Raw genomic sequence first — 25,866 nt, 5'->3', positions numbered from 1 at the left:
AAAGTTGCTAGGCATTATGTGGAAAAAAAAGGATCTCACCAATTTTGGCATACACTGGGTTAAATAAAACTAAACAGTTTCTTTTCTAGACATTTTAGAAATGTTACCATCTAATGTGTATAATCAATCTCCAATTTAGCATTCATTATTTTCCAAACAACTAGTCACAGAACTCTTTTTGTGCTGAACATCCCAAGGGACTAGTGTTCAGCAAAACACATTTGGAAAATGCCGGTCTAATTCTTTAAACACTGAGTATAAACAAAGTGATCTATTCTTTGTTCTTTTTAATTATCGAAGTTTACTTTAAACCTAACTACTGCATCTTTATAACTGAATCAGCTAAAATTAAGCTCTACTATAAAACAGGAAACCCAAAAAGTAGCAATGGCTTGAACGTGTGGCAATGGTTCTCTTTACTGTGGATTAGAATATGACTTAAAGTGCTTGTTAAAACACAGATTTTCAGGCTCTACCCCTGGATTCTCATTTAGTAAGTCTAGAATGGAGCCAAGAATCTGCATTTCTAGTAAGTTCTCAGGTGATGCTGAAGCTGCTAGTACAGGGACCACACTTTGACGTAAGGATTTATTCTCTCAAGTAATATGAAAGGTTGAGGCTGGTACAGAAGTTCCAGAATATTAAGGACATTAGCCCCTTCTAACTTGCTACTCCATCACTCCAGTCAGGGTTTCATCCTGACTTTCATCAAAGTCACTTCATGATCCAAGGAGGCTGCCTAAATTCTAACCACCATGTTCACTTCTAAGCAATAAAAAAGGGGTAAAAGCAAAAGAGCACATCTCCCAGCTAAGTCAGCTCCTTTTAAGGAGCCTTATTTGCAAGAACTTATGCAAAAGACCTCAACTAATGGTTAGGAAATGGTAAATGTAGTCTTTTAGGCAAACACATTACCATCCCAAATGAAACTGGGACCTATTATTAACAAAGAAAGGAAGGCTGGGTTTTAAATAGGCAACTAGATAGTCTACCATACTACTTTAGTCCATATACACTTCAATCACCAAGTTCAACTGGTCTGCCTTCTAATTATTTCATAAATTTGTCCCATGAGTTTCAGCACTATCTCTATTTCTCTAGACCTTGTTTTCATCATTTCTCACCTACTTTATTTTAACAGCCTTCTAACCAGTCTCCCTACCTCCTATCCTGGTAGTAAGCAGAAGACGGATTTTGAAGAAGGTAAAGCTATTTAAAATTCTTCAACGACTCCACATTTTCTATAAAATGATTAGGTCTGAGTATTTTACTATTTTTACAAAGCCTTCACCCACCTACTATAGGACTATTCCCTGCCTATACTATTAAACACAACAAACTGTTTCTCCCTTCAGTGCTTTTATAATGTTTTCTATGCCAATTAAGATACTCTTGCCCCTCCTTCAACTTTATTACTCATTCTTTAACATTTCACTAAGGTACTACCTCTTCCAGAGTGCCTTCCATGACATCCCTCTTCCACAGTGTAAGTATCCCTCCTGTGCATTCCCATAAAGCTCTGTACAGAGCTATCACTGGATATTCCACATTGTATTATGAAGATTCATTTGTATCTCTGACTTTCTCAATAGACTGTGTGCTTTATAAGTGTACAGACAATGTTTTAATCACCTTTATATCTCCAGAACTGAGTACAAAACCAATTATCATTTGTTGAATGTATCACCTTTCACCATTAGTGGCTCATATAACTGAAAATCTGCATATGATTTGTCCAAAAATCTAATAACTTTTCTACTGTAAGTATCATAGTCTAATTATGCAATTTCAAAAAGTAACCACAGACAAAAAATCCTTCCATAACAACTCCAGTTAAATGAAATTTCAAAGTATACAATTTTTTGTATAGCCAAACATCTTTTATTTTTCACAACTGAATACTAGACACAACCTAACTAGCTCCAGAACACTTCCAGATTTTTTCTGTTTATTTAACTAAACAGTTTTAAAAGGAACATCTGCAACAACAAAAAAAATACTAATCTATCAATCAAAGTTGGCTTCACCATTTCTTGTCTTTTCCTTATATTTATTCAAGTTCTCCGTCTTTAATTCTTCTTCCTCTTTATATTGGGTATATTCAGTATCTTTTTCTGGGTTTGGAGGTGATTTCCCCTTTGGTGCCAAGAAACATTCAGCATTCCAAACTTGCTCAGCAGTCACTGAACTTCTACAATAGATCAAGCTATAGAGGAGGGATTTGACATTATCATCCTGCAAGGAAAAAGACAGGTTACAAAACAAAAGTAAAATCAAAACAAAAAGACAAACCTCTATAAGGAAGGAGGATCCAATTCAAAAATACTTTTAATCAATAACACAAAACTAAAATCAATTTTTCTTATTTAGATTTTTTACGATTTCTATAAAATTCAATTAATTTTTATTGGAAAGGAATTATTATTCCTATAATAAAACAATGGCATTGAATTACAAGGAAAAACTGTAATAGGAAAGAGAATCACAGCTGAAATATCTCAAAAACAAGTGAAATTCCAAAAAAGAGTATTTTAAGATTATTCCTTTTCCCTTTTTTTAGGGCACTGGTCAGAGTTTGACACTATGAAATTATTACACTGAATCTCTGTCTGGAAGGGTAATCTCCTTTACTGATCAACTGTCTCTGGTTTCAGTTGTGAGGTTATCACCTCTAGGAACTCTTCAACCACCACTACCATTGTCATCATTCTCATTTTTTTTTCAATTTTTATATCATCATCATCATGGGAGCCAGAATTTATTAGGTATCACTATTTCACAGTTATTTGTATTATCAATTTAAATAACACTATAAAACTGCTCTTCCATTATTTCCACCTGACAAAGCACCTGGGTATGTCTTTTTTTTCCTCTCTATGATGACTCCTAACAGAACATATTTCACACTGAATAAAAATCACCTATTTATTGCTACTGTCCTCATTAGACTCTAAGATCCTCAAGATCAGAAATTTTAGTATATCACTTCATCCCCAACACATCCCCTAGCACAGTGGTAGGGATATAGCAGATATTCAGTAAACACCTGCTAAATTTATGATTGACAATGCCCACATTGCACTCTACAGAATGTTTTTTAAAATATTTAAAGACAGAACATTCAACAGATATAAACAACTAAAAATTACAAAATCTAAATGAGAAAAAATTAGCACATGCTTGTGAAAACCACAAAAGTAGATTTAAAATAAGTAGAAAATCATATCAGGATTTTGGAAAAAGACTCTCATCACAAATGTGTCAATTTTCCCTAAGTTAATTTATAAACCTTATACGATTCTAAAAAAATATAATCATTTTTTTTGGAACTAGATTTAGTTAACTGTAAAGATCTTTTAGAAAAACAATAAGCAAAAAGTGACATGAAAGCTCTAATAAAAAATAGCAATGAGGAAGAAATTAGCCCTCCCAAGTATTAAAAGGTAAAAATCTGTTAATTAAAAGAATATAACACTGAAATATGAAAAAAACAAACCAATGAAACAAATTAGAAAAACTAAACTCCAGCACAAATGAAATTTTAGTATCCAAAACAATGGCATTTGAAGGGAGGATATAACTTTTTAATAAAAGGCACTGGGACAAAGGGATACCCCATGGAAAAAGATCAGATCTATTCCTCACACCAAAGGATAATTCCAAATGTATCAAAAATCTAAATGTAAAAAATAAAATTATATAAGTACTGGGAAAAAACTACTCAACTCCCAAAAGTAATGACAAACAAAAAATTCTTCCTTAAGCTTTTCCCTCTCATAGATTACTAAATGTCACTAAATCTTAAAACACAATTAAAGAACAAATACAAAAACCATCTCTCTAAAACTCAAACTTAGGGGCACCTGAGTAGCTCAGTCAGTTAAGCATCCAACTTCAGCTCAGGTCATGATCTCATGGTTTGGTTCACGAATTTGAGCCCCGTAACCGTCTCTCTGCTGTAAGCACAGAGCCCTCTTCAGATCCTCTGTCCCCCCTCTCTTTGCCCTTCCTCTGCTGGTTCTCTCTCTCCCTCTCAAAACTAAAATAAAATAGGGGCGCCTGGGTGGCACAGTCAGTTAAGCGTCCGACTTCCGCCAGGTCATGATCTCGCGGTCTGTGAGTTCGAGCCCCGCGTCAGGCTCTGGGCTGATGGCTCAGAGCCTGGAGCCTGTTTCCGATTCTGTGTCTCCCTCTCTCTCTGCCCCTCCCCCGTTCATGCTCTGTCTCTCTCTGTCCCAAAAATAAATAAACGTTGAAAAAAAAAATTTTTTTTAAGAAAATAAAATAAATAAATGTTTTAAAAAATCAAAACCAAAATTAACTATGTATCTGATGATATAATCATATAGAAAATAATTCAAGTAACTTTAAGACATGTATTTTGACTTTACGATCTTAGTGGGATAAAATTCTAATGAGATTTATCCTAAGAACAAATAGAATAACCTACCAAGAAATGTTAAAAACTATATTCAAGAACCTTAAGTATTTCTAATAATATCATTGTTATTACTAAACTATTACATTTGTTGTAGAATAAAGCTATTATGTAACTGCTAATATCATAAATATTAAGATAATTAGTGTAAAAGGAAGAGGAGATTTAAATTTAAGTAAAATGTCTATAATCTTGAATTTGACTTGGAAAAACTTATACAATGTATTCATTTTTACTTTTCTTTTTTTAAAAAAAAAATTTTTTTGATGTTTATTTACTGGTGGGGAGGACAGAAGTGGATGAGACAGAGGATCCAAAGCAGGCTCTGGGCTGTCAGAGCCCAATGTGGGGCTCGAACTCACAAACTATGAGATCATGACCTGAAGCCAAAGTCAGACACTCAACCGAGTCAGGCGCCCCTCATTTTTATTTTTCTAAAAAAAAAATATGCACTGCCTTTTGAAAAGATCCAATAACAATGAGCAACCTTTAAACCCATATCTTTGCCTCCAAATTTCCAACTAAAAGGATTCAGGATTCCTTGGAAAACTGACCGATCCAGTTATTAGATAAGGATTGTAGAAGATAATTAGGTACATAGTATCATGCAAAAATCAATTTATAAAAGACAGATCTGTGACAAAAGTCACAGGATGCATCTTAAATAACATTCTCCAAAAAATGGGACAACGTGAGCAAAAAATTGACTTAAAATTAAATGAGACACATGAAACTATGTTTAAATCTATTACGATTTTAAAATATTTAAAACAAAATTTTGAAATCTGACTGATGTCTTCTGGAGGCTACAAAGACACCAACTCACTATTGTTAAAATTGCTTTCCCTGAAATTACTGAATGAAGTAAAATTTAGGGTAACCCAATATCTGGTGAGACAAAGTTTATTTTTACAGAAGGATTCCAATTAATAAACACAGATGCAGTAACAGAACTGAAAAATCACCATTCTTCAATAAAACAAAATACCTATACTACAATCATCAATGCTAAAACTATTAGGCAGTAAATGGAAAAATTAATTAATGCATGGATTAGGCTGAACCCATTGATAACTCTTACTGTGACACCTGACACCTTACGACACCCCTCATATGATACAACAGATGTGGAAAGCACCACCTATAATACATACTTGGTGTAAAAACTGAATCTGAGGGGTGCCTGGGTGGCTCAATCAATTAAGCGTCCGAGTTCAGCTCAGGTCATGATCTCGCAGTCCCCCCTGTGTCAGGCCCTGTGCTGACAGCTCAGAGCCTGGAGCCTGCTACAGATTCTATGTCTCCCTCTCTCTCTGCCCCTCCCCCACTCACGCTCTGTCTCCCTCACTCTCAAAAAATGAATAAATGTTAAAAAAAAAATTTAAAAACTGAATCTGAATTAACTATGTCTCCATATCTACAAGTTTTTTTTTTAACTGGAGAAAGGGGAAATATGAATACCATAAAGATGTAATCAATCAATTCCAAAATGTGAAATTAAAGTTTCTTCACCAAATAAATGGCATGTAGAAAAGGATGTGGGTGTGAGGAAACTTTACAGATAACAGGGAATTTAATAGATATATTAACCAAATACAAGTTGATCTTGCTGAGATCTTGATCAGAGAAAATACATATATATAAATATATTTGAGAAAATTAGGAAACTAAAACATGACCTTGAAGAATTATTTCTGGGTGGGGGGAACCTGGGTGTCTCAGTCGGTTGAGTGTCCAACTTCAGGTCAGGTCCGTGATCTCACGGTTCATGGGTTTGAGTCCCACATCAGGCTCTGTGCTAACGACTCAGAGCCTGGAGCCTGTTTCAGATTCTGTGTCTCCCTCTCTCTCTGTCCCTCTCCTACTACCACTCTGACTCTATCTCTCAAAAATAAATAAACATTAAAAGAAATTTTTCTAATAAAAAAATAAAAAAAACATTGCTGGGAAGGTAAGCTAGTACAGCGACTGTGGAAAACAGTATGGAGGTTCCAAAAAAAATTTTAAATAGAACTACTATATGATCCAGAAATTCCACTTCTGGGTATTTATTTGAAGAAAACAAAAATACTAACCCAAAAAGATGTTCACTGCAGTATTATTTTATAATAGCCAAGATATAGAAACAACCTAAGTGTACATCAACAGATGAAGAAAAAAATGTGGTGTAAATTATGGAAGCAGCCCAAGTGTCTACCCATAGATCAACAGATATAGAAAATGTGGGTACGTACACAGACACACACACACACACACACACACACACACACACACAATAACAATACGAGTATTATTCAGCCATAAAAAAGAATGAAATCCTGCCATTTGCAACAACATGGTTGGACCTAGAGAGTATAATGCTAAGTGAAATAAGAAATGCTCAGTCAGAGAAAGACAAATACCATATGATTTCACCCATGTGTGGAATTTAAGAAACAAAACAAACAAGCAGAAGAAAAAGAGAGACAAAAAAAGAAACGGCCTCTTAACTGTTATTGTGTAACTGACAGAGGTATTAGAGGATAATTAATTCACTAGTTACCATGTAACTGCATAGTGTTGGCACAAGGATCAATAAACAAGCCAAAGAACAGAATAGAGCCCAGGATTCATGAGTACATGGAAATTTGGCACAGAACAGAGTGGCATCATTCATCAGTGGGGACAGACTGACACTTGAATAAATGGTGCTGGGTCAATTATCTATCCACATATAAAAAGATACAATTAGAACCTTACTGAATATATACAAAAATGGATTCCAGAGAGATTAAAAATACAGAGTGGAAACAGAGGAAAAAGTGAGTCCAAAAAATGGCAGATGAAGAACATTTACCACAATAGAAAAGATTCATTCATTCAAAAAATATTTAATAAGGTCTTACTATACCTCAAACACTGCTATGGACACTAGGGATACAATGATGCACAACACAAAGTCCCTGCCCTTACTGAGCTACAGATTAAATATAATTTTTTAAAAATTTAATGAGACAATAATCTATTTTTATTTTTTTAATGCTTATTTATCTTGAGAGAAAGTGAGCGAGTACAAACAGGAAAAGGGCAGAGAGACAGGGATAGAGAGAATCCCAAGCGGACTCTGTGCCATCAGCACAGAGCCCAACATGGGTCTCGAACTCACAAACTGTGAGCCAGAATCAACAGTCAGATGCTCAACTGACTGAACCACTGAGGCACCCCACAATAATCTATTTTTAAAAGGATAGATACATACATAGACTTTTCTGGGAAGATTCACAATAACAATGGTGCTTCTGGATGGCTGAGGTACATAATGATAGAGATGTGCTTCTTTTCGTAACTTTTGAATATTTTATCATACATACGATATATTAAGGAACTACCTTGAAATCAACATAAGAGCTGTACAACAGAGAATGAACTGCTCTGAACTTAAGCAGAGGCTGAAGGCCATCTGTTGGATCTATTACTGAAGAAATTCTTCTGAGGGCTAGAAACTAGTGAATTAATTATCCTCTAATACCTCTGTCAGTTACATAATTCCATGATTTCTCTCCACTTGTGATAGCGCCCCTGTAAGGTCTAGACTACAGTTCCCTCATTTGTTTGATAACTACGTGTGATTGCAAAACATAAATAAAGACAGCCCCATTCCCAGCACTAACAGCTGCCTCAGATCACACAAGCAAATACTACACAAGCCAAGTATTCTTCTAATTTGATTTCCACAAGTAGCTACCCACATTAAATAAAGACTTCTATTTATTCACCTTCTTTATGTATACACCTAGCAGAGTGCCTAGCACACAGCTAATGGATTACAACCTGCGGTAGGCAAACTTCTAAGATGTTCCCCAATGATTTCTCCTTCCTGGTATTCATGTCCTTATACAATCCCTTCCTGCTGAGTGTAGGATTGACCTAGTGAGTTGGTTATGAAAAACTGTGACTTCAGTCTAGCTAACAGACTCTGTCTACTACTTTCTCTGCTCATACACTTTGATGAAACAAGCTGCCATGATGGAAATACAGCAAAAATTGAGGGCAACTGCTGGTCAACTAGAGGGGAACTGAAGTCTATCAACAATCATGTGAGCTTAAAAGTAGATCTTCCTCAGCTGAGCATTAAGATGACTACTACAGGGGTGCCTGGGTGGCTCAGTCGGTTAAGCGACCGACTTCGGCTCAGGTCATGATCTCGCAGTCCGTGAGTTCGAGCCCTGCGTCAGGCTCTGTGCTGACAGCTCAGAGCCTGGAGCCTGTTTCAGATTCTGTGTCTCCCTCTCTCTGACCCTCCCCTGTTCATGCTCTGTCTCTCCCTGTCTCAAAAATAAAACGTTAAAAAAAAATTTTTTTAAAAAGATGACTACTACAGCCTAGCAGATAACTCGATTGCAGCCTGTGAAAGACCCTGAAGCACAGAACCCAAAGAAGCCATGCTCAGATTCCTGACTCACAAACAATAGGACAGTAAATGTGTGTTAAATCACTAAATTTCAGGATAATTTGTTGCAGTGTAATTTTTATATTAAGCCTAAAAGAGGAGTTTCAAGTGTTCACTTTGGGGGAAGCTGTAACCTCTAACGTAGCAGTACTGGTATTTTTCTAATGGCAAGAAATTTGTATCATAGGTTTTTTAAAAGTGTAAGACATTATCAACTTTGTTATCCCATTTCTATACTATAGTCAGTAAGTGTAATAAAATATTTCATAGTCTCCCAAAAATTGTCTCCAGTGTTTTTTACTACTATCCAAGAAGTGTGGAAAGCTCCTTAGTAATCATTTCTAATGATTGTTTTTTAAATGCTAACTTCATGGGATATTAGATGTTACAAAATACAATATTTCTGTGGCCAAATAAGTTAAAGGACTACAGAGTTAAATAAAACTGTATGCGTTCCTTCACTGCAGTCCACACAATCAAAATGGCATGAGATCATGTTATCTGGAAGGAAGAAATAAAACTGTTTTTGTTCATAGACAGATAACAACTGTCTGTATTAGAAAATCTGAAAGCACCAGAAAGACTCCTAGAACTAGTGACTACAGAAATGTTGTCACATATAAAGTTAACATACAAAGGTCAATCACTTTCCTATATACAGCAATGAATAAGTGGAATTTGAATTTAAAAACACAATGCACACGAAAAAAAATATTTACATATAAATCTAACAAAAAAGGTATAAGATCTATATGAGGAAAAGTACAAAACTCTGATGAAAGAAATTAAAGAACTAAATAAATGGAGAGATATTCCATGTTCATGGATAAGAAGACTCAATACTGTCAAGGTATCAATTCTCTCCAACTTGATCTATAGATTCAATGCAATCTCAATCAAATTCCCAGAAAGTTATTTTGTGGATATGAACAAACTGATTCTGAAGCTTACATGGAGAGGCAATAAGACCCAGAATAGCTAACACAATATTGAAGAACAAAGCTGAAGGACTGACATTACCAACTTCAAGACTTACTATAAAGCTACACTAATCAAGAAGACTTTGTGGTGTCAGCTAAAGAATAAACAAATAGATCAATGGATAAAAACAGACCTGTTAATTATAGTCAACTAATCTCTGACAAAATAGAAAAGGCAATACAATGAAGATAGTCTTTTCAACAAATGGCACTAAAACTAGACATCCACACGAATCAAGACACAGACCCTACACTCTTCACAAAAAATTAACCCAAAACGGATCACAGATCTAAATGTGAAAGGCAAAACTAAAAACTCCCAATACATAACATAGGAGAAAACCTTGATGAAGTTGGGTTTGGCGATGACTTCTAGACACAAGGCCAAATGCCATGAAAGAAGAAACTGATAAACTGGATTTCGTTAAAATTAAAATTAAAAATTTCTGCTCTGCAAAAGACACTGTCAAGAAAATTAGAAGACAAGCCACAAATTATGAGACAATATTTGTAAAAGACATTTCTGATAAAGGACTGTGTTTTAAAATATACAAAGATTTCTTAAAAGTCAACAATAAGAAAACAACATGACTTAAGATGGGCCAAAAACCTTGCCAGACACCTCACCAAAGAAGATATATACAGATGGCAAATTAGCATATGAAAAAAATGTTCCAGATCATGTCTCAGAAAAATGTAAAATAAAAACAAGATACCACTATATATCTAGAATACTAACAATACCAAATGCTAGCAAGGATGTGGAGCAATAGGAATGGTAACGCAAAATGGTACAGCCACCTTAGAAGACAGTTTGGCACTAACAAAACTAAACATTCTTACCATACAATCCAGCAACTGTGCTCCTTGGTACTGACCCAAGGGAATGAAAATTTATGTCCACACAAAACCTGCACATGGATATTTATTCATAACTGTTAAAACCTACACAAAACCCAAATGATCTTCAGTAGGTAAATAGGTAAATAAACTGTGGTACATTCAGAAAATGGAGTATCATTCAGCACTAACAAGAAATGAGCTATTAAGCCATGAAAAGACCTGGAAGAACCTTAAATGCATATTACTAAGTGGGAAAAAGCCAATCTGGAAAGGCTACATACTGTATGATTCCAACTACATGACATTTTAAAAAAAGCAAAACCCTGGAGACAGTAAAAAGATTGATGGTACCAGGGGTTTAGAGCAGGCAAAACACAGGGGATTTTTAGGGCATTGTAAATACTTTGTAGGACACTATAATGGTGAATACATGTCATTATACACTTGTCCAAACCCATAGGGATACACAGTGCCAGAGGGAACCCTAATGTAAACTACAGACGTTAGGTGATAATGGTTTGTCAATGCAGGTTATCAACTATAACAAATGGACCACTCTGGTGGGGGATGTTAATGGACTGACTATGTATATGTGGGAGGAGGGGGTATATGGGAAATCTGTGTACCTTCCTCTCAATTTTGCTGTGAACCTAAAACTTCTCTTTAATAAAATAAAGTCATAAAAATAGTTGTAAAATATTTTAAGTAAGTATTTTTTTAATGACATGAGAAGTGCACCTGGGTGGCTCAGTCAGTTGAGCGTCCAACTCTTGATTTTTTCAGCTCAGGTCATGATCTCACAGCTCATGAATTTGAGCCCCATATCAGGCTCTGTGCTGAGAGCATGGAGATTGCTTAGGATCCTCTTTCTCCCTTCTCTTTCTGCCCCTCCCCTGCTTGTGCTCATTCTGTTCTCTCTCTCAAAATAAATAACTGTAAATTTTTAAAAAATGGCATAAGAACTTTTAGAGTTTGATTATCATACCTCCATAAACTCATTTACTGTCATATTTATAACTTATCAATATCTAGTCATACTGGACTATTCCCTTTCAAAAGAATTTAATATTTTAATGTCTTAGTGCAGGTTATTATCTTTACCTAAGCTACCATCATCTCATTCTACCTCTTGTAAACTCCTAATTCAATGTTGAAGATTCTCCTCAAATTACTTGGGTGGCATTTTCTACCTACCCCTTCCCTCTCCCTTTCTCAGCAGAATTAAAAATTATCTTTCTCCAAAGTACTTTCTTAGTACCCTTCTTAGGGATCTTGGTTGTTCACTTGTTCACATTTCTAAATTATCCATTTATTCAAGGCTACAATCCTGGTAATCAAGCATCTAGTTCAATTCCCAGGGTAAAACAGATACTCAAAATACGTTGGCTGAATACAGCATAAATGGCAAAGCAATATGAATGACAAACATATGACAAAGAAAAGATAAAGTTAGATCTTAAAAAAGATAAAGTTAGATACTTATTAATTTTAATATAATATGATCTAGGGGCGCCTGGGTGGCTCCGTCGGTTAAGCGTCCGACTTCGGCTCAGGTCACGATCTCACGGTCCGTGAGTTGGAGCCCCACATCGGGCTCTGGGCTGATGGCTCAGAGCCTGGAGCCTGCTTCTGATTCTGTGTCTCCCTCTCTCTCTGACCCTCCCCCGTTCATGCTCTATCTCTCTCTGTCTCAAAAATAAATAAACGTTAAAAAAAAAATTAAAAAAATATAATATGATCTTGAAAGATACCATAAAGACTATTTTTAATTATTACTTATACTATTTATATAATTTGTGTGGAAAATGGACAATCTAGCAGTATTTTCTAGCAATAATTCTCTGGCAGTGGTGTAAGCAAGGCATTTGAATTTTTTTGGTATTTCTTTATTGTGAATGCCGTTTTGCATTCTTACAAAAAAGTAGAGGGCATTTTCAAATATTTACATTTTACATTACTGCTACACCTACAGCATATGTTTCCAACCAATAAATGACAAAAAGACCACATACCAAATGAAACCGATCCACTTTTGGGATTCCATCTTCATTTGTCTCAAATTTCTGATTTTGAACAAAAAGCTGTTAAAGAAAATGAGAACAAATAAATTCCCAATGTAACAAAACATTAATCCTTACAACCCAGTCAAATCTGGAACTCTTCAGATTCTGCAGAAAAAAGAAGGGCTCACTCAAAGGACACACATTAGCTTTTAAAGAATAAAAACACTTTCATGTTAATAACTACTTGTTCACAGATAACTGAACAGTTCCTGGGGCTCCTCAAGTATCAATCAGATTTGATGAATATACTACATGCAATTTCAATACTTCATCACCTTTTGAGTAAATATATTAAAACTCAGCAGTTTATATCATGTTGGTTGTATACATTAAGTACAAATAAATTAAGCATGTTTCTTTCCTCCCTAATACTTAACCTATATAATTCAAGAAATACGTGTTAAACTTTTAAAACTCTTACATATGGAGAATTTCTTTCATACACAAAGTATTCCAAATCCTATGTATTTCACCCAGCACCAACAACCATCAACCAATGATCACTTTTACCCTATGCACAAACCCATATATCTTATTTTTAAGGTAAATCCTGTATGTCTCATAATTTCATCTGTAAATATTTTAGTACATATTTCTAAAAGATAAAGTCTTTTATTGTGACACAATATTATCACATTAAAAATCAGTAAATTTTTTTTAGTAATTCTTTAATACAGGCATATCTCAGAGATATTATGGGTTTGGATCTAGACCACTGCAATAAATCAAATATCACAATAAAGCAAGTCAAATGAATCTTTTGTTTTCCCAGTGCATATAAAAGTTACATTTATATCATACTGTAGTTTATTAAGTGTACAATAGCATTATGCCTAAAAGAAAAACCATATATATATACATATATATATATATATAAATTAAAAAATACCTACTGTTAGAAAATGCTAACCATCATCTAAGCTTCAGTGAGTCATAATCACTGATCACAGATCATCATAATGAATTTAATAATAATCAAAAAGCCTGAAATATTATGAAAGTCACCAAAATGTGACACAGACACTACGGAGACAAATGCTGTTGGAAAAATGGCACCAACAAATGCTTGACACAGGGTTGCCACAAACTTTCAATTTGTAAAAAATGCAGCATCTGCAAAATGCAATAAAGTGAAGCACAATGAAACTAGATATGCCTGTATAAAATATCATTTTCAATTTTTTTAAGGTTTTATTTTTGAGTAATCTCTATACCCAACATGGGGCTCAAACTTAACAACCCCAATCAAGAGTTACATGTTCCACCCAATGAGCCAGCCAGGTACCCCTAGTTTTCAAATTTTTACTCATCTCATAAATATCATAAGTTACTTTACTTATATAAAGTTTATTTAAATCCATACCCAAATAAGTTCCACACACTGTAATTTAAAAATGAGCAAAAAGACAGGGTGCCTGGGTGGCTCAGTCAGTTAAGCATTCAACTTTGGCTCAGGTCATGATTTCACAGTTCACAGTTTGGGCCCCACACTGGGCTCTCTGCTGTAAGCATGGATCCTTTGTCCTCCTCTCTCTCTGCCCCTCCCCTGCTTGTTCTCTATCTCTCTCTCTCTCTCTCTCTCTCCCTCCCTCCCTCCTCTCTCTCTCAAAAATAAATAAACATTTTTTTTTATGAGCAAAAGGACTTCTGGTTTATTCCTGCTTCTCACCATTAAGTAAAACTATGTTTCAAATAACATAACAACCAAAGGCGATCTCCAAAAGGTCAAAAGAGGAAAATAAACTGATTAGAGACCCTGGGACGGGAGGAGTGAGAGTGACAGGGTGTCTTAACGCCCCCACATAAAAAAAACAAAAACAAAAAAAATGTGACTCAAATAGGATAAACTCAAATTAATGAAACTTCTGAAAACTAAAAACAAAACAAAATAATCTTGAAAGCAACCAAAGAAAAACATTACCTACTGAGAAATATCAATTTGAATAACAGCATTTCTTATGTGAAACCATGGAAACCAGAAGGAAGTGGCACATCTTTCACCCGATAAAAGAACTTTCAACCACAAATTCTATATCCAGCAAAACTATCCATCAGGAAAAAGGGTGAAATCAAAATGCTCTCCAATGAAGGAAAATTAAAAGAATATGTCACCAGAAGACATACTTTTAAAGACTGGCTAAAGGAAGCACTTCAACCAAAAAGGAAATAAATTTTGAAAAGAGTACGGGGTGCAGCACCTGGGTGGCTCAGTTGGTTGAGCATCCAACTCTTGGTTTTGGCTCAGGTCATGACCTCACAGTTCATGGAACTGAGTCCTACAACACGCTCTGCGATGCACAGCCTGCTTGGGATTCATTCATTCTCTCTCGCTCTCTCTCAATAAATTAAATAAACATTTAAATGAAAAATGAATATTGGAGCATCAGGAAGGAATAACAATGGAAAGAACAGAAATATGAGGGAATACCAAAGACTATCCCTCTCACCATAAGTTTCCTAAATCATATACAATGACTGATTGTATTACACTATCTCACATTCAAGACAATGCTGGTTAAAAGTAGGAGGGCAAAGGAACCTAAACAAAAGGCTTCTACACTTCACTCAAAGTGTTGAAACACTGATACCAGTAGAATGTAATAAGACACATACATATAATATCCATACTAACAACTAAGAAAACTATAGAAGGCAATACACTCAAAAACACATAATAAATCAAGATCAACTCTTAAAAAATATTCAAATAACCCAAAGGAAGGCAAGAAAAATCAATAAATAAGAAACAGAAGAAAAAAAACAAAACAAATAATAAAATGATAGATTTACCCCCAAAGTATCAATAATCACCTTAAGTGTTACAACAACATAAATTGACCTAGAGAGTATTATACTAAAGGAAAGTCAGACAGAGAAAGATAAATACCATATGATTTCACTTCAATGTGGAATCTAAAAAACAAACAAAATAGACGCATAGATATAGAGAATAATCTGGTGATTGTTAAAGGGGTGGAATTTGGGGGAGATGGACAAAAGATGAGAAAGGGATTAAAAGATAGAAACTTTCAGTTATAAAATAAACAAGACATTGGGATGCAATGGAAAACATAGGGCATATGGTTAGTAATAATTCAGCAACTTTATATGGTGACAGATGGCAACTAGATTCACTTCATAATGTGTATATATAAATGCTGAATCATTATATTGTGCACCTGAAACTAACATAATATTGTTAGTCAACTACATTTCAATTAAAAAAAATAAAATTTCCTAGTGTTAACTAGAAAATTCCCATGTTTTAAAAATATTTCTTAAATCACCATAAGTGTCTACTACCTCAATTAAAAAGCAAAGACTTAGCAAATATACAACACAATGCAATAGTATGTACAACCATATTTACAAGAAATTGACTTCAAATTCAACACAGTTTTAAAATAAATGGATGGTAAAAAAAAAATACCACACAAGATTAATTTTAAAAACAAAGAGATGGTCATATTAATTATAAGATAAAGTAGATGTTAGAGTAGAGAAAATTAGTACAAAGAAGGATATTACATAATGATAAAAGGATCAATACACCAGAAAGACATTACAATCCTAATATGTACACACCAAACAATAAGATCTTAAGATATAGGAAGCAGAAATGGTAAAGTTGAAAGGAGAAATACACAAATTCAAATTAGAGTTGCAGGCTTCAGCAGCTCTCTCAGTAACTAATGAAACTACTAGATGGAAAAACAATAAGGATAAAAAGATATGAAGAACATAATTAACCAACAAGATGTAATTTACATGTATATGTATAGTAAATTCCACCCAATAACAGAATACATTTTTTTCAAGATCTCAAGAAATATTCACCAACATAGACCATATCCTAGCAATAAAACAAACCTCAACCAATGTTCAAGGATGGTATCACATAGATTACGCTCTTTGGCCACTATTAAATCAAAGTAGAAATAGAGAAATATAGTAAGAAAATGTCTGAAAAAAAAAAAAAAAAGAAAGAAAATGTCTGAACACACGAAAACTAAATACCACAGTTCTAAATAATTCATGGTCAAGAAGAAATCTCAAAGGAAGTTAAAACATACATAAAACAAAATGAAACGGCAGGTAAGGTTTGCTCACTGATTCCTGAGATTCCCAGCAGCGTCCAGACAAACTCTTAAGAACCATGTGGTTCAAGTGCTACACGCTGAAATAGATTACTATTTCCCTTACCTCTGTTATACTACCCCTTCCAACAAAAGCTTCAATCTCCTGTATTAAAACTCTTTAGAAGTAAAATAAGTGTGGCTTCCGTTTTCCTGACTGAACCCTGAGTCCTCAAAACTCCATTCTATCTAGCATCAAAGCAAAGAAAATTGCAGATTATAAGAAGTTAATAAAAAGAAAACTACAGGCCCAAAAATGGTATCACTCAAGTTAAGCTCCCAAGTCAGTAAACCAAGACTTATTAATATCTAACTTAACTTCAGTTTCAACCTCCCCCCAGGAATGTAACCTCTAGCCAATCAACATGGGAATTTCCTGGTCAGCACTAGGAAATTTACTGACAAATCCCCTTTGTTCCCCTTAGGAGAATGATCTTGCCTAAAACAATGGATTTTTTGCAAATGATTTCTTTTATTCTACTTCCACTTTACCTTTAAAAACCTTTCCTTTTCTATAGTCCTTTGGAGCTCGCTTCTACTTACTAGATGGGATATTGCCAGATCCATGAATTGATTAATAAAGCTAACAGATCTTTAAAATTTATTCAGTTGACATTTTGTTATTTAACAAAGGCTTATCTTCTAACAAGCCTCTTACTAAGAAGCTAATTAGCCTCTTATTAGCATGAAGTAGCACACTGATCTAAGAGATAATTAGAAAATTTTGAGAATTCATAACAGGTAAAAATGCCAAGGCATGATTAACTAGAAGGCAAGATGAGGGAGATGGAAGAATCAAAGAAGAACACAAGTTGTTGGCTCAGATGACTGGAAAAGGCTATTGGGGGAAAGTTGGGTGAAATGGGATAGTAGTAAAGAGTGCACATTCTGGAGACAGACTGGCTGGGTTTGAATCTTGGTTCCATCTCTTAGCAGCCATGGGATCCTAGACAAATCATCTAATTTCTCTTTGCCTCAGTTTCCTCACTTATAAGGCTGTGGGGAATAAGCTTAGGAATTCCCTGAGCTTGCACCGATGGGTCAACAAGCCATAAAGAAATAGAAAGACACAGGATGTACACATCCAAAATTAGATAAACAAGATTAGGTAAACACGGCAAAGGCCCCCAATATAGGACAAAGGTATAGGAACAGGAAATCTCAGGATGAAAATACCCAAGACTGGGTAAACAAGATTAGGTATTCAGGGAGGAAGCACCCCCCAATTTAGCACAATAGCAGAAAGCTGCTTTCACAGGAAGGAAGGACCAAAATAGGTAAATAGTTAAACAGGGCTATAGACAGCAGCAGGGCAAAGCTGCCCAGAGTGGAGCTAATTAGCAAAAGATAGATGCCTTGTTGACCCTGATGTAGCATGCTCTGTCTTATCCCCTAGGCTAGCTAAGATAAACAGATGGGATACTTCATGCCTGCTGTAAACAACCATCTGCCTGGCATCAGGACTTTGTTTTTTATTGACCCAAACCCCTAATATGTTTTTATTGACCAAAACCCCTAATACCACATATCTTCAAAACCCCCTTTCCCTCACACCTAGAGTTAATGTTCACAGTTTAATTGTCTCTTTGTGCATTCCCATCATGCTTATAAGTCTTCTGATCCTAGTAAAAATGGAGCAAGGACCCTTACTCAGGCTCTTGTCTCCTCCTGGATATTAGCCTCTCTCTCATTTCAATCCTGCATCCACTCTCTTGCTGGACAAGAGAGAACTCCAGACCCAGAGTCTACTACATAAGGCCACTGCAAGAATTAGGTTGGATAAATACATGCAAAGTAACTGATATATAGTAAGCACTCAATAAGTGTTACCTATTTTTGTTTTTTAAGTATCACGTAACTCGGGACATAGGGTTAGCAATGTAAAATGTTGTCTTTATAAGGGCCTCTAGTCTTATCCCTAAGAATAGCTTGGTAATTAAATGTTGACAATAGTTGAATCTGGTTGAAGAGTATAGAGTTTCATGATTCTTTGTTTCTGAGTAAAAATTTCCACAACAAAACAAAAACTAATAGTTGTGCTTGTCCTAACTGGCCCACTTTGATCTTAGGGATAATGGTTTGTATGACAGACTAGATTTCCTTTCTTATAATTGCTAGAAGAAAGATTAGAGCTATCATAGTGGCTTATCCATAGAAAATGTATTCATCAAGGATAGAAAAAAGGCTTGTTTTTCAATCAGTACTATTCCTTTTGAGTGCTATTTTCAGGTCATATCTGACCCCAATGAACATGACCATGATCATTTTGCAGTGTCTGCTATAAGAAAAGAATGGCAACACATGAATTGTGTATCAGCAGTACTAAACAGGTTTCTGTGGTGGATATTTGGTAGTACTCTCATTCATGGTTTGATTTTATGTTCACACCCTCTTTTTCTTTCTTATCTACTTTCAATTTATCATGTCTTGTTCTATTTTAAAGTACTTCTGTGAATGAATTGCCTTGTGTCCTTTCTGGAACAATATAAGGTATCTAGTAAATTAAGATGAAGTTATGCAGCAGGAATGTACACACTACTGGAAACTCTTGCCAGAGAACTGGGTTACTGTCATAAATGTGGGAGCTCTAACAAATAAACGGTACCAGACACTATGAGAGTAAATAAGAAAACCCAAGGAAAGGCTATACAATGAAAATTTTAGTAGAATGTAAGGAAAAATGGTGGGGGCACTAACACTTAACATGCATTAAAGAAGAGTAAAAGAAATGCCCAGTCACAAAGGTAAAAGGAACTCAGAAGATGTGCCATAGAAAACAATGAGTAAAGAAATTACCGTGGGGGCACCTGGGTGGCTCAGTTGGTTAAGCTGCCGATTTCAGCTCAGGTCATATGATCTCACCATTTGGTAGTTCAAGCCCCATGTTGGGCTCTGTACTGACAGCTCAAAGCCTGGAGCCTGCTTCAGATTCGGTGTCTCCCTCTCTCTCTGCCGCTCCCCCACACACATACTCCCTCCCTCCTCTCTCTCTCCCTCTCTCTCAAAAATAAACATTAGAAAAAAAAAGAAAGAATTCACACACCCACACAACATTGAGTCTTCAGTCTATGACCATGATGGCTTCGTATCTTTCTTTGCCCCTGCCCTGCTTGCACTCTCTCCCTCTCTCTCAAAATAAACATTAAAATAAATAAATGAATAAATAAATAAATAAATAAATAACTGTGGATTGTTTGTTTTGAAATTTTTTAATGTTTATTTCTGAGAGAGAGAGAACGAGCCTGGGAGGGGCAGAGAGAGAGGGAGACACAGAATCTGAAGCAGGCTCCAGGCTTTGAGCTGTCAGCACAGAGCCTGACATGGGGCTTCAACTCACAAAGTGCAAGTTCATCACCTGAGCTAAAGTCCAACACTTAACTGACTGAGCCACCCAGGCACCCGTTTTGTTTTTGTGATACACCAGACTTAACCATATTTTTAGGCTGATGGAGAAGTACAGAATAAGAAGAAATACAATGAGGCAGTAATTGACATCCAGGTATAATTTATATAAAATACTTTATAAGTCAGTTAAGCACCAACTTTGGCTCAGGTCATGATCTCATGGTTTGTGAGTTTGAGCGCCACGCTGGGCTCTTTGCTGACAGCTCAGAGCCTGGAGCCTGCTTCAGATTCTGTGTCTCCCTCTCTCTGCCTCTCCCCTGCTCATACTCTCTCTTTCTCAAATATAAACATCAAAATAATTTTTCAAAAAAAAAAAAAGGCCTAGAAGCATTTTTGCTGAAATTGTATTGAATCCATAGACTTATTTAAGAATTCACATCCAGGGCTACCTGGGTGGCTCAGTCAGTTGAGTGTCCGACTTTGGCTCAGGTCATGATCTCACAGTCCATGAGTTCAAGCCCCACGTCAGGCTCTGTGCTGACAGCTCAGCCTGGAACCTGCTTCAGATTCTGTGTTTCCCTCTCTCTCTGCCCCTCTCCCACACACATACACTCTCTCTCTCTCTCTCAAAAATAAACATTAAAAAAAAAGAATTCACATCCACACAACATTGAGTCTTCAGTCCATGACCATGATGCAACTCTCCATTTATTTACATCTTATTTAATTTTGCTCAACAATATATCATAGTTTTCAGGATATAGGTCTTACGTATCTTTTGTCATGTTTATCCCTAAAAACTCTGTATTTTTGAAACCTATATAAATGATTTTAATTTCAATTTCCTATTGTTGGTTGCTAGTATAGAGAAATACAGTTAATTATTATGATGACTACATCCTGCAACCTTGCTAAACTTGTTAGTCGTAGTAGCTCTTAAGTACATTCCTCAAGACTGTACATAATTAATCATGTCATTTTTGAATAAAAACAGCTTTACTTCTTCATTTTTAAACTGTATGCATTTTATTTGTTTTTGTAGTCTTATTATACTGGCTAAAACTAGGATCAGCAAACTCTCGCTTGCACACCAGACTTATGCCACTGCTTATTTCTTATACAGCCTACATGCCAAGAATGGTTTTCACATTTTTAAATGTTTAATAGAAAATTAGGAGTGTCTGGGTGGCTCAGTTAGTTAAGCACCCAACTCGATTTCAGCTCAGGTCATGATCTCACAGTCATGAGATAAAAACCCACATTAGGCTCTGCACTGACAACACAGAGCCTGCTTGAGATTCTCTCTCTCCTCTCTCTCTCTGCCCCTCCCCTGCCTTCACGCTCTTTCCCTCTCAAAATAAATAAACATTTATTTTATTTATTTATTTTTTTAATATGAAATTTATTGTCAAATTGGTTTACATACAACACCCAGTGCTCATCCCAACAGGTGCCCTCCTCAGTGCCCATCATCAACCCTCCCTTCCCTCCCACCCCCATCAACCCTCAGTTTATTCTCAGTTTTTAAATAAACATTTAAAAAGTAAAATAAAGAAAAGAAAAGAATACTATTTCGAGGCACCTGGGTGGCTCAGTCAGTTAAGCATCCAACTCCTGATTTCAGCTCAGGTCATGATCTCCCAGTTCGTGAGTTCAAACCCCATGTCAGGCTCCAGGCTGGCAGTGCAGAGCCTGCTTGGGATTCTCTCTCTCTGTCTCTCTCTCTGCCCCAATCCCTGCTCACTCACTCTCTCTCTCAAAAATGAATAAACTTAAAAAAAAAGAATACTATTTCATGACACATTAAAATTATATGAAATTCAAACTTCAATTCCATATAAGGTTTTACTTATTTATTTATTGCAACAGAGCCATTCGTTCATTTACATATTTTATGGCTACCTTATAGAGCAGCAGAGACTATATGACTCACATAGCCTAAAATATTTACCATCTGGCCCTTTATAGAAAATTTTGCTGACCCCTGGGCTAGAACCTCCAGAACAATGTTAAGCAAAAGAAATAAAAACAGAAAAATATAAAAAAAGAAAAACAAAAAAAAGTAAAAACAGATATTCCTCCCTTGTTAATACCAATCCCTCAAAATTCACAGGAAAGAATAGGTTTAAGCCATGGATTAAAAAACAGCTATTTGGTTTATAATGAAAACAGGAACACTTACTCAAGGCTCATTTAACATTTACTTTCCACATATGCAGGAACTGCTTACAGATTAATATAGGACAAAATTATCTTCACTGTTAATCTTGCCTTAAAGAAAGGTAAAACAATAGCATAATATGTAAAATATGTATCAAGCAAATTGTAGAAAGTATACAATAGGTGACAGGAAGTATATGAATAGTTTTTGAAAAAACTATAAAAAAAAGAAAAAAACAATTTTCTACTAATATATATATATGAAACTAATATATATATATATATATATATATATATATATATGAAACTAATCTATTACAATAAAAAATTACATACCCATAATAAAAGGCAGCCATAAGCATACAAGTCAGAACTTGGAGAAGCAGGCTTTCCCATTTTCAGTTCAGGTGATATCAAACTCAAGTCACCAACCATCATGTTCACTGAGGCTCGCTGATTCTACAAAAACAACAGTTTATTTTAGAGGCAACACAGATGAGTTAAGTCCTCTGCATTTAATTAACACAAAAAAACAAATTCATTTGAAATATTTCATTCTCTCTTGCTTTAAAATATTTTTATTCAATTTTTGCTATTATAAATTGCTCTTAGTCTCATACAATTAATAGTGAGACTTTGGTTACATTTCACATTACAGATTGAAGTAGACTAAAAACCAAAAAACACCAATTATTTAAATATTTGGTACTTCTTGTAAAAATAAAGTTCATTAGGGCAAGAAGGAGTGCTATTTTCTAATTCTGAAAATTCTAAATAACTTTAAAAACTGGAAGTCAACAAAGTACTTTTCTTCCTTACTGATCATTATTTTTTAATTTGCTTTCTAATTTTTTTTATGTTTGTTTGTTTGTTTGTTTGTTTGTTTGTTTATTTATTTATTTATTTATTTTGAGAGACAGAGCGTGAGCAGGAGAGGGGCAGAGAGAGGGAGAGACACAGAATTCAAAGCAGGCTCCAGGCTCTGAGCTGTCAGCACAGAGCCCGACTCCAAGCTTGAACTCACAAACCATGAGATCATGACCTGAGCCGAAGTTGGACGCTTAACCGACTGAGCTACCCAGGCGCTTCATTTTTTAAAATTGTTTTAATGTCTATTTTTGAGAGAGAACAGGAGCAAGGGAAGGGCAGAGAGAGAGAGGGAGACATAGAATCCGACGCAGGCTCCAGGCTCTGAGCCTCTGAGCTGTCACCACAGAGCAGGAAGTGGGGCTCGAACCCGTGAACTGAGCCGAAGTTGGACACTTAACCGATTGAGTGACCCAGGCGCCGTGATCGTTTTTTTTTTTTAAATGTTATTTTTTTGCTGTTTTTTTGTTTTTTTTTTTTTTTTTTACTCTTGAGAGAAAGAGAGACAGAAAGTGACAGGGGAGGAGCAGAGAGAGAGGGAGACACAGAATCTGAAGCAGGTTCCAGGCTCAGAGCTGTCAGCACAGAGCCCAACACGGGTCTCAAACTAACAAACCGTGCAAGATCATGACATGAGCCGAAGTCAGACGCTTAACTGAGCCACCCAGGCACCCCTGTTTTTTGGGGTTTTTTTGAGGTACCAAACTATTTTACAAAGTGATTCCTCTATCTTTTCACATTCTCATCAGCAATGTTTGAGGATTTCAATTTCTCTGCATTCTTGCGAACATTTTATTGTCTGACCAGTTTTTTTTTTAAGTTTGTTTATTTAGAAAGAGAGAGAAAATCCCAAGCAGGCACCCTGTCAGAGCCAAACCCAATGTGGGTCTTGAACTCAGGAACAGTGAGATAATGACCTGAGCCAAAATGAAGAATCAGATGCTTAACAGAGTGCAACACCCAGGTGCCCCAGAGCAATTCCCTTTTGACTAGTATAAGTCATAATGCTTTATACTTCAGTCATCTGCAAATCACAGGGTAATGCCACCTGTGTATATGCAGTCTTAATGGTTTTCATATGGTAGCTCAAAAAGATGAGAAAATGAAAATGTAAAACTATAAAGAAATGCTGGATTATGAAGGATTTATACAATGTATATTTATTGAAATATTTATCATATCAGTTTATCTGAAAATTAAGATAATGTCCTAAGAAAAACAACTAAGTTAGGAGTTTAAAAAGGTTCTCAACTGGTAAGGGTCCTGGTTAACTCACCTTTTGAGCATGCCATTTGCAATATTATACATATCATGATTACTCCAAGAATTATTCTTCCCCCTTTATACTGATTTGTCAACTATCGTTATCCCCCAAAACATTGTTTTAATTTTCATTTAAAATTATTTACACTGAGGGGCGCCTGGGTGGCGCAGTCGGTTAAGCGTCCGACTTCAGCCAGGTCACGATCTCGCGGTCCGTGAGTTCGAGCCCCGCGTCAGGCTCTGGGCTGATGGCTCGGAGCCTGGAGCCTGTTTCAGATTCTGTGTCTCCCTCTCTCTCTGCCCCTCCCCCGTTCATGCTCTGTCTCTCTCTGTCCCAAAAATAAATAAACGTTGAAAAAAATAAATAAATAAAATAAAATTATTTACACTGAAATACTGATTAAACTCACCTTTGCTCAACTTTTTCACACTACTGTCAGATTGAAATATTAATCAGGAAGAAAAATTTAAAAGATAGTCTGTTGTCAAGATCACTGCTTTTCAGACTTTACAGTGCATGTGAATCACCTGAGATCTTGTTAATATGCAAATTTTTATTCAGCATTTTTGGGATGGAGATTGTGCATTTCTTCTTTTTTTTTAAGAGGCTCTTTTTTTTTTTTTTTTAACGTTTATTTATTTTTGAGACAGCGAGACAGAGCATGAACGGGGGAGGGGCAGAGAAAGAGGGAGACACAGAATCTGAAGCAGGCTCCAGGCTCCGAGCCATCAGCCCAGAGCCTGACGCAGGGCTCGAACTCACGGACCGCAAGATCGTGACCTGAGTTAAGGACGCTTAACCGACTGAGCCACCCGGGCACCCCGTGCATTTCTTAACAAGCTCTCAGGTAATGCTGTAGCTGCTGGTCTTTTGGTTACACTGTGAGAAGCAAGGATAAACATACTGGGAGGAGAAGACATAATTAACAATTAGTGGTATGTGCTAAGTAATTATCGTGCTAATTACCTTTACCTTTACAATCACTCTTTAAGGTAGATATTATTTCCATTTTATAGTTGATTTAGCCTCAAAGAGTTTAAAACCCAAGGTCACACAGCAAGTAAGTGGGAGGGTAAGAATTGCAGCCAAGGTCTGTCTGAATCCAGGGTTCACGTCCTTGTTACTGATCATCCTTTGACATTAGAAATCATTGGAAATGGTATATTTGGAAAATGATGGAGAAGGGGGTAGTGGGAAGAGCCCAGATGGCTCAGTGGGTTAAGCATCTGACTTCAGCTCAGGTCATGATCTTGCGGTTTATGAGTTAGAGCCCCCTATCAGGCTCTGTGCTGACAACTCAGAGCCTGGAGACTGCTTCAGACTCTGTCTCCCTCTCTCTCT

The 25,866-nt window shown here is 35.9% G+C and overlaps 1 protein-coding gene across 2 annotated transcripts in view; it reads right to left on the bottom strand.

Annotated features, from left to right (window-relative positions):
* Nucleotides 1–1,877: 1,877 nt before the first annotated feature.
* STK31 (serine/threonine kinase 31) overlaps nt 1,878–25,866 on the bottom strand; it is a 76,612-nt gene continuing 52,623 nt past the window's right edge. The window contains exons 22-24 of one of the 2 annotated variants that reach the window (XM_030295015.2): nt 22,731–22,853; nt 12,703–12,771; nt 1,878–2,235 (exon numbers count right to left, since the gene is read on the bottom strand). In XM_030295015.2, coding sequence (XP_030150875.2) covers nt 2,008–2,235; nt 12,703–12,771; nt 22,731–22,853 — 420 coding nt within the window. In that variant the 3' untranslated portion in view covers nt 1,878–2,007. The remainder of the gene's footprint in view (nt 2,236–12,702; nt 12,772–22,730; nt 22,854–25,866) is intronic. The other variant, XM_032592527.1, reaches the window with a different exon arrangement.

Source organism: Lynx canadensis, chromosome A2, assembly GCF_007474595.2.
Source record: "Lynx canadensis isolate LIC74 chromosome A2, mLynCan4.pri.v2, whole genome shotgun sequence".
Lineage (NCBI taxonomy): Eukaryota > Metazoa > Chordata > Mammalia > Carnivora > Felidae > Lynx > Lynx canadensis.
Note: the sequence above shows the minus strand (reverse complement) of the source record. Positions and strands in the feature narration are given on the sequence as shown.